General features: G+C 49.5%; 1 protein-coding gene across 3 annotated transcripts in view; it reads right to left on the reverse strand.

The window, feature by feature from the left end:
• The window catches only part of NDRG2 (NDRG family member 2), a 46162-nt gene extending 37852 nt beyond the window's left edge, over window positions 1–8310 (reverse strand). For 2 of the 3 annotated variants that reach the window (XM_077297682.1, XM_077297701.1), the window contains exon 1: window positions 6146–6173. In XM_077297682.1, coding sequence (XP_077153797.1) covers window positions 6146–6158 — 13 coding nt within the window. In that variant the 5' untranslated portion in view covers window positions 6159–6173. Of the gene's footprint in view, window positions 1–6145; window positions 6174–8176 lie in introns of those variants that run through there. The other variant, XM_077297691.1, reaches the window with a different exon arrangement.
• Window positions 8311–10227: the final 1917 nt, after the last annotated feature.

A 10227-nucleotide genomic window follows, 5' to 3' on the forward strand; every position in this document is an offset into this window, starting at 1 on the left:
CCAGCGTATCAGCTTCGTAGATGCCGAAACATTTCAGAGTCAAATATATATGGCTAAAATAATGAAGCCACTATCTGTTACAAGTTGCCCGTGGATCGAGCAGAATGTTTCAGCTTTCAGGTTCCCTTTAAAGAAAGGGGCAAGAAGTAAAGCTGCTGGACCCAGGAGTCATGGTGCATTAAGACTTGACAATTTTGACAATGTGACATTAGAGAGCGCTAATCAACTATGGACAAGTCATTTGATGTTTGTTTACCGGAGGCCAATGAATAATGATGTGCACAGAATGATCACTAAGGGCTCCTACTCAGTTGCGCGAGACTCAGATGAGTCTCGCACGGCAATACCCTGGCACTGCACCTGGCACAGAGGAGCGGAGCGTGCGGCTGCATGTATTCCTGAGGCCGCACGCTCCGATCTGAGTGCCGGGTTTTAAACATGTGAGACTCATCCGAGTTGCTCGCAAGTGAGTAGGAGCCCTTATACAACAGTCTGTCCCCATACAGTACTTGGTATCGGCAACACATTACCTATTTACATGATGTGCTGCCGATAATTTTTTTGGGCCAGCATAAATGATCTAACCAGCCAAAGTCAAGCGTCTTGGTTGTTCATCGAGCACTTGTCGGCATGTTTACACCGGTGTATGATTTAGAAAGAGCATCACTATGAACACCAATTCACCGAATATCTACAGGTGTAAACCAGCAAAAGGCTATGTGCACACGCTGCGGATTTTGCTGTGGATCCGCAGCGGATTCGCAGCAGTTTTCCATGAATTTACAGTACCATGTAAACCGATGGAAAACAAAATCCGCAGTGCACATGCTGCGGAAAAAACAGCACAGAAACGCTGCGTTGTTTATTCCGCAGCATGTTAATTATTTGTGCGGATTCCCCAGCGGTTTACACCTGCTCCTCAATAGGAATGCGCAGGTGTAAAACCGCAGGTGGAATCCGCACAAAAACTACAGTAAATCCGCAGTGCGGATTTACCAAAATCAGTGCAGAAAAATCCGCACACCATTTCCGCACCGTGTGCACATACCCTAAGGCTGTGTTCACATTGCGTACATTAAACGGACTACGTTACACAGCAGCATAACGCGGTGTAACGTACTCCGTTAACGCCGCCATTGAAAGTAATGTCGGACGCATCGCTAGCGCACACCCACAATGGGCGTGCGCTAGGCGATGTGCCGTCATTGAGTGACGGACCCAAGACGCGGGCTGCAGCGTTACCGGGTCCGTCACTGCTAATGCAGATGGAGCTAGCAGATGCTCCATCTGCGCTAGCGCTGTGCCAAAGTCGGCACTTGCGTTAGCGCAGTCCGTTAGCGTATGCGCTGAACGGACTGCACTAACGCAATGTGAACCTAGCCTAAGGCTGAAAGCTGAAGATCGAAGGGGGGCCCTTTCAAATAAAAGTATACTAGCAAGTTCTTTATAATCTTACAGAAATTGTTTCCAAGTGGACAATCACCTCATGCCACTGATATGGACAGTCCTGTGTGACTATAGTACAACTTTATTAGTGTACTTTTCCAACTCATAAGTCTGGAACTGTATAATGTGGAACCATAATACAACATTGTGGGGTACATTTCCAATTGACGCACTGGGAGGGGAGAACATACAGTGGTCTGAAGAATGTACTAAGAAGCAAAGTTCTCACACAACTAGAAAAATCTGACACCTACATACAGATGGGGTAAAGTTTGCTGCAATTGTTACAATTTGCTATCTGAATGAAGTTTAACAGGTCTGATCGTGGTACCTGCCTATTCCAACCAGTTCTAGTCCAAGCCAGAATATACGTGAACCTAAACTTAGTGTACTTAGTCACGTAGTCTGAAATGACAAGAAATGTGCATTTATGGTGTGCCGTGAAGATGAAAAAGTACAAGTAGGCCATTAAGAAATCTCAAAAAGGGCAACAATAATTCTCTTCAGAGATGTCATTTAACAATGACATCTCTTCAGAGATGTCATTTAACAATGACATCTCTTCATTTAACAATGACATCTCTTCAGAGATGTCATTTAACAATGACATCAAGGGGCAGAAGAATGTTTTACTACAACCTCAATTCCAAAGAAGTCATAAGGTGCAGCGACACCTGAAACGCATAGATGCCATCGCTATCATGAAGGTTTTATCCTTAATCCTCTGTACTATATTCACATGAATAATGAAACACTGTTTGCCTGTGAGCTGGATCCTTCATTCCTTCCTTCATTCATCAAAGATCTATCATGCAAGGAAGAATCGATGTATCAACATAATCCAATATCGCTGCTGTCTTCTCTGGACTAAAGCTCATTTGTAATGGACTGAGGCAAAGTGGAAAACTGTTCTGTGGTCAGATGACTCAAACTGCAAATTATTTATGGAAACCATAGATACGAGTCCTGCAGACTTAAGAGGAGAGGGACCATCCAGCTTGTTACCAGCATACAGTTCAAAAGCCTGTGATGGTACGGGGGTGGGTTAGTGCCCATGGCATGAGCAGCTTATAGGGAAGGCCTTCCATATGTCTGCATTCATCCCAACCTCATGGCTTCACAGGAGAAGAGTTCTGGGATGAACCGACCGCCGCAGTCGAGACCTTACACTAATAGAAAACATTTGGCGAATAATAAAACGAAAAATCCAGCAAAGACCCAGGACTGTTGAGCAGCTAGAATCCTTCATCAGACAAGAATAGGACTACACTCCTGTCCCAGAACTCCAGTAATTGGTCTCCTCACTTCACAGACTTTTGGAAACGTGTAGACATGGCTTTGTCCCAACTTTTTTGAGATGTGTTACAGCCATCAATTTCTAAATGAGTTTATTTTTTCAGATGAAATGGAAAATGTTTTTCACCTTCTGATCTATGTTCTATGGTGCGTGCAATATGGATACGAGAGGATTCTAGATCACTGCATTCTTGTTTTCTTTACATTTTACACAGCATCCCAACTTTTTTGGAAGTTGTAGAATAAAAGTCCTTCTCATTGGACTATTTTGACATTAATTAAAGTACCAGTTTTCTTAGGGCATTAAAAAAAATCTAAATAATTCCTTGTTTTAACTGGTTCCTAGTGTCTGCAGAATTTTTAGCCATGACTGCTGAAATTTCTTCAAAAACATATATGTTTAAAGGGAACCTGTCAGGACCCACATGCTTTCCACTTCCCTATGATTTAGAGCCAGAATTCAGCAATACACTCATGCCCTTGATGTAACATCTTGTTATTCCTATATACGGAAAAAAATACAAAAATTACTTGTATTGCCTTCTCTCTTGTATATGAAGTATCTTTGACCCCCTGACCTAGTGCTTCCTTCCCCAATACCTTGTGGAATGTAAGGCTACTTTCACACATCAGGTTTTTTGTTTCATGCACAATCTGGCAATTTTGGGAAAAAACGGATCCTTTTTTTTTTTACGCTGGATCGGTTTTTTTTCCCATAGAGTTGTATTAGCGCCAGATTGTGCCTGATGGCCAGACGTTTCATCCTTTTCCAGATCTGTCCAAATAGTCGTTTCCGGCGGACGGAGAAAACGTCCACTCCAACGCTTTTGTGTCCGGCGGAAAAAAAACGCACAGTGACGGAATCAGCCAAAAACACATGAAACGGAGGTGTGAAACAATGAATCCGGTTTTCAAAGAATTTTCCATACAAATCATGCAGATTTTCCGTTCTTCTCTCTCTCTCAACAGGAAGTCAAAAATTCATGCGCATTAAAGAAGGACGGATCCAGCTAAATAACGGATCCGGCACATCAGTTTTTCACAATTTGCGCCAGATCCGTTTTTTTACAAATTGGCCGGATTTGGCCTGAAAACAAAAAACTGATGTGTGAAACTAGCCTAAGCCTGAGGGCTTCCTTCATGTTCGCTAATCACCCCCTTGGCATCACTTCAACAACCGCATCTTGTGCATTGCATTTCCTCCATAGGCCAGCAGTGAAGAAGATGAAGCCAGGAAGAGTTCACCTGGCTTCACTGCGCCTAGTTCAGGAAGGGAAGATGTTGCATACAGCGCAACGAACAGCGGGGCGTGATTAGCGACTATGACGCAAGACTCTTCTAGGAAAGCAACGTCTCATTGGACTAGCCATTATTGACTTTAAAGCGTCATCAATTCCACGGTTCTCAAGGGCTTACAATCCACAACATGTTGGGCAAGGAGACAATAGGTCAGAGGTCAAAGATAATTTGCATAGGAGAGTAGTGATTATTGCAGAGATAGGAATAACAAAATGGGACATCAAGAGCACGATTTAAGACTAAATAATTATGGGGGCAGCTTGGGAAGCCTAAGGGACCTGTAGCTTCCCTTTAATTCTTCATTAGAAAGTCTTAAAGGGAACCTGTCACCTGAATTCGGCGGGACCGGTTTTGGGTCATATGGGCGGGGTTTTCGGGTGTTTGATTCACCCTTTCCTTACCCGCTGGCTGCATGCTGGCCGCAATATTGGATTGAAGTTCATTCTCTGTCCTCCGGAATACACGCCTGCGCAAGGCAATATTGCGGCCAGCATGCAGCCAGCGGGTAAGGAAAGGGTAAATCAAACACCCGAAAACCCCACCCATATGACCCAAAACCGGTCCTGCCAAATTCAGGTGACAGGTTCCCTTTAAGAGGTTAGTTTCGTCGTTATTTTACAGACATATCACTGCATAGGTGAAGTATGAAGCCCCTTTTAGATTACGTAACAGCACCTACTAGCGTGTGCAGCGGTTTATATTAAAACCATTTGTCCTCCACTGGGACATATTTTGCATTAAAATTAAATAAGTACCGCCCGTCAATAATACAGTCAACTGTTTACGATTAATTAAAGGGAACCTGACAGCTGATACATGCTGCTGATCAACGGGCAGCCAGCATTTCGCACCGGCTGCATGATCTCAGCCATATATGTTTAACTCTGATCCGCTGCGGCATTACACTACACTGTTACAAGCCGCAGATAGACGAGGCCAACAGGTGGGTCCCTTGCAGTCTCTCCCCACCCGCTGCCAGTGACAGATAGGGCTTTCCCTATACACATGCACATAGAGAAACCTGTCACTGCAGGGTACCGGGGGAGAAGCTGCCGATGACCCACTTGTAAGACTAGTCTCCGATGGGACTGGCGCCCCAATGGTGATTAAACTATGTTTCACTCAAACGCCGCAACACAAGACACTCTTCCGGCACACCTCCATTGTTTGTGCATTCAGTACATCAGAATACTAATATTCTGTATATATATATATACGGTATATATATATTATACACATACATACATACATACACTAGGTCATATAATAAAGTTATACATGAATCAGAATAAACAATAAGGCATGGCCAAGAGCATGCGACCAGCGTGCATATGCCGTAAATGCAATTATAGCTTCATGGCCCCTAAGAGGTTCAGATCATATATATTATATGTAGAGAAAATGTTATTGTATTTGGAAGCATACGTAATAAGTTATTTAACTTGGTAATTTATATAACATACACAATTTGTTACATAGTCAGTAAAACAACTCTATAATAATAATTCCTATCTGTGTGTTCGGATTTTAATAAAAATATATTTTTTAATTGTTAGTAAATCTTTGTAGTCTGGCTGCACATAGGGCATGTATAGCTACAGAGGACGTCTATCTTGGCTCCTACTAAGCATCCAGCTAATGAAGAAAGAATGATTAACACTGCATTCCAGAACCAAGCCCCCCTGTGTTCAGCTTTCCTCACAATGGCAGAAGGGGGGCTTCTAAACTGAGCCCATTATCCTATAGACGCCTTATTACAGGAGGGTAGAGAAGGACCTACATTCCTTGGGTCACTCTGGTTTTGTCTCTGTGGTAACGCAGCAGAGGTTGCGGTGGGGCTTGTTTGTTACCCGTGTTATTGTATTTTTGGGTGTTAACTGAGATTTGACCCAACAAAGAAGACGTCTTCCTAGGTGTATCTTATACCAGTTTTAGGAAGAAGAAAAAAAAAAGAGCTGTTAATTTTGTTTATAGGATATGAAACTGCACCCAAGGGTGATCTCCAGCAATGTACCAATGCTCACACTTTCCAACTATATGTATGTACAACCCATCACATCACACCGGAGCTGAGTAGGGATAAGTGAATAGCTATAGTGCTTACCGATTAGCGGCATCAGGAACCCGGAGACCTGGAGCGCTCCCGATAATCAGCTGTCCGGCTCCGCAGCTGCATGTGTCACTGCTGTGTGACAGGCACAACATGTATGGAGATCCCGTGTGATGGGGTTGTGCCACATGCAGCTGCGGAGCCAATCGTCTGATTCGGGAGCGCTCCAGGTATCCGGGTTCCTGATGCCGCTATTCGGGAAGCGCTATAGCTATTCAGATAAGGAGAGATCTAATCATCCCTACAGCGGATATTATTTATATTACTAGGAAGAGTGAGCATGTTCTATTCTGTGTCATGGACAGGTGCAGCCCCTCATTACCCCTCTCACATAGAAGAAGGTCCCTCATTACCAAAGTCACACACCACGTACACATAGGAGAGCCCCCCATTACCCCACTATGCACCACACAAGGGAGCCACCAATACCTCACCATAACAGAGCCCCCGTACAAGGAACCCCCAAAACCCCACCGTACACTACACTTGGGAGCCCCCCATTACTCCACCATACACAGGAACCCCTAATTATCCAACCGTACACCACACAAGTGAGCACCCCATCACTCCACCATACACCACACGAGAGAGCACCATTACCCCACCATACACATGAGGGCCCCCCATCACCCCACCATACACGAGGGCCCCCATTACCCCACCATACACCACATGAGGGCCCCCCATCACGCCACCATACACATGTGGGCCCCCCCATCACCCCACCATACACATGAGGGCCCCCCCATCACCCCACCATACACGAGTGAGCCCCCCATTACCCCACCAAACACCACATGAGGCCCCGCCCCTCATCACCCACCATACACGTGTGAGCCCCCTTACCCCACCATACACCACATGAGGGCCCACCCCTCATCACCCCACCATACACCACGAGTGAGCCCCCCATCATAAACGAGTGAGCCCCCATTAGCCCACCATACACAGGAACCCCTTATTACTCCACCATACACCACACAAGTGAGCCCACCATACACACGAGTGAGCGCACCCTCACCATGAGTGACCCCCCAATTACCCCACCATACACCACATGAGGGCCCACCATACACGAGTGAGCCCCCCATTACCCCACCATACACCACGTGAGGGCCCGCCCCTCATCACCCCACCATACACGTGAGCCCCCATTACCCCACCATACACGAGGGCCCGCCCCCCATCACCCCACCATACACGAGTGAGCCCCCCATTACCCCACCATACACGAGTGAGCCCCCCATTACCCCACCATACACAGGAACCCTTATTACTCCACACAAGTGAGCCCACCATACACACGAGCACCCCCATTACCCCCCACCATACGAGCGACCCCCCCCAATTACCCCACCATACACCACATGAGGGCCCCCCATCACCCCACCATACACCACGAGTGAGCCCCCCATTACTCCACCATACAAGGGAGCCCTCCCTAACCCTTCTACACCCAAGGAAGTCCCCATTACCCCCCACCACACCCGAGAGAGCCCTCCTGCCAGGTGAGAGCACGGAGGTCGCTGTGTTGTTGTTACACGTGGGGACAATGCACGGTGGGCGGGGCTACGAGAAGTGTCAGGCTGTTTATGGGTGTGACTACAGTTATGTGGGCGTGGTTACCCGGGGACAGACAGTAACTGGGTGGGCGTGGCTTTTTGCTTCTAGAAAGGAGAGATGTTTATGTCACTTTGTGGCACGGTGTAGTGTCTCAGTGATGGGTCTTTTGCATGCTGGGCATTGTAGTGCCACAGCTGCTGGTGTACATGTATGCACTATGTTGTATGTGCTGTGAATCCAGAGCTAAGCCCCCAGTGCGGACACAGCGCGCTACTGACATGAAACACAAGGACACAGGACGTGCACATGATAATACACTGGGCCATCTGTCACACGCTATCAGCACCGTGACGAGTGCTCGCTCCTATGGCCGCACCGCAGTCTGCACACATTCCGACACACAACATACGGAGGCAGGAGAAGGCCAGCCTGTCACCTCACACATCAGCCGGGGACACTCACTGTGGTCGGGGCTCCGGCCTCTCTGTCAGCTGTCTCTGGGGTCCGCTCTGTGCAGCTGTCTGCGGGATCTGAGAGACACCCAGACAAAGGCTCCTAGACACTCCCAGGGAAAGAGACAGCAATGGGAGGGGCTGAGAGGAGGTCCGCACAGAGACTGCCGAGAGAGGGACGCGGGGCGGGGGGACTGCAGACCACCGAGACACAGGAGACTGCCGACAGGGGGTGACTGCAGACCACCGAGACATAGGAGACTGCCGAGAGGGGGTGACTGCAGACCACCGAGACATAGGAGACTGCAGACCACCGAGACACAGGAGACTGCCGACAGGGGGTGACTGCAGACCACCGAGACACAGGAGACTGCCGACAGGGGGTGACTGCAGACCACCGAGACATAAGAGACTGCCGAGAGAGGGAAAGGGGGGGACTGCAGACCACCGAGACACAGGAGACTGCCGACAGGGGGTGACTGCACACCACCGAGACATAAGAGACTGCCGAGAGAGGGAAAGGGGGGGACTGCAGATCACCGAGACATAAGAGACTGCCGACAGGGGGTGACTGCAGACCACCGAGACACAGGAGACTGCCGACGGGGTGACTGCAGACCACCGAGACACAGGAGACTGCCGACAGGGGGTGACTGCAGACCACCGAGACACAGGAGACTGCCGAGAGAGGGACACGGGGCGGGGGGACTGCAGACCACCGAGACACAGGAGACTGCCGAGAGAGGGAAAGGGGGGGACTGCAGACCACCGAGACATAAGAGACTGCCGAGAGAGGGAAAGGGGGGGACTGCAGACCACCGAGACACAGGAGACTGCCGACAGGGGGTGACTGCACACCACCGAGACATAAGAGACTGCCGAGAGAGGGAAAGGGGGGGACTGCAGATCACCGAGACATAAGAGACTGCCGACAGGGGGTGACTGCAGACCACCGAGACACAGGAGACTGCCGACAGGGGGTGACTGCAGACCACCGAGACACAGGAGACTGCCGACAGGGGGTGACTGCAGACCACCGAGACACAGGAGACTGCCGAGAGAGGGAAAGGGGGTGACTGCAGACCACCGAGACACAGGAGACTGCCGAGAGAGGGACGTGGGGCGGGGTGACTGCAGACCACCGAGACACAGGAGACTGCCGAGAGAGGGTGACTGCAGACCACCGAGAAATAGGAGACTGCCGAGAGAGGGAAAGGGGGTGACTGCAGACCACCGAGACATAGGAGACTGCCGAGAGAGGGAAAGGGGGTGACTGCAGACCACCGAGACATAGGAGACTGCCGAGAGCGGGACAGGGGGTGACTGCAGACCACCGAGACATAGGAGACTGCCGAGAGAGGGAAAGGGGGTGACTGCAGACCACCGAGACACAGGAGACTGCCGAGAGAGGGAAAGGCGGTGACTGCAGACCACCGAGACATAGGAGACTGCCGAGAGGGGGTGACTGCAGACCACCGAGACATAGGAGACTGCCGAGAGAGGGTGACTGCAGATCACCGAGACATAGGAGACTGCCGAGAGAGGGTAACTGCAGACCACCGAGACATAGGAGACTGCCGAGAGGGGGTGACTGCAGACCACCAAGACATAGGAGACTGCCGAGAGAGGGTGACTGCAGACCACCGAGACATAGGAGACTGCTGAGAGAGGGTAACTGCAGACCACCGAGACATAGGAGACTGGCGAGAGAGGGTGACTGCAGACCACCGAGACATAGGAGACTGCCGAGAGGGGGTGACTGCATACCACCGAGACATAGGAGACTGCCGAGAGGGGGTGACTGCAGACCACGAGACACAGAAAACTGCCGAGAGAGGGTGACTGCAGACCACCGAGACATAGGAGACTGCCGAGAGGGGGTGTCTGCAGACCACTGAGATATAAGAGACTGCCGAGAGGGGATGTCTGCAGACCACCGAGACATAGGAGACTGCCGAGAAGGGGGTGACTGCAGACCACCGTAGCATAGGAGACTGCCGAAAGGGGGTGTCTGCAGACCACCAAGACATAGGAGACTTCTGAGAGGAGGTGACTGCAGAC

This window comes from Ranitomeya variabilis, chromosome 1 (assembly GCF_051348905.1).
Source record: "Ranitomeya variabilis isolate aRanVar5 chromosome 1, aRanVar5.hap1, whole genome shotgun sequence".
Taxonomy (NCBI): domain Eukaryota; kingdom Metazoa; phylum Chordata; class Amphibia; order Anura; family Dendrobatidae; genus Ranitomeya; species Ranitomeya variabilis.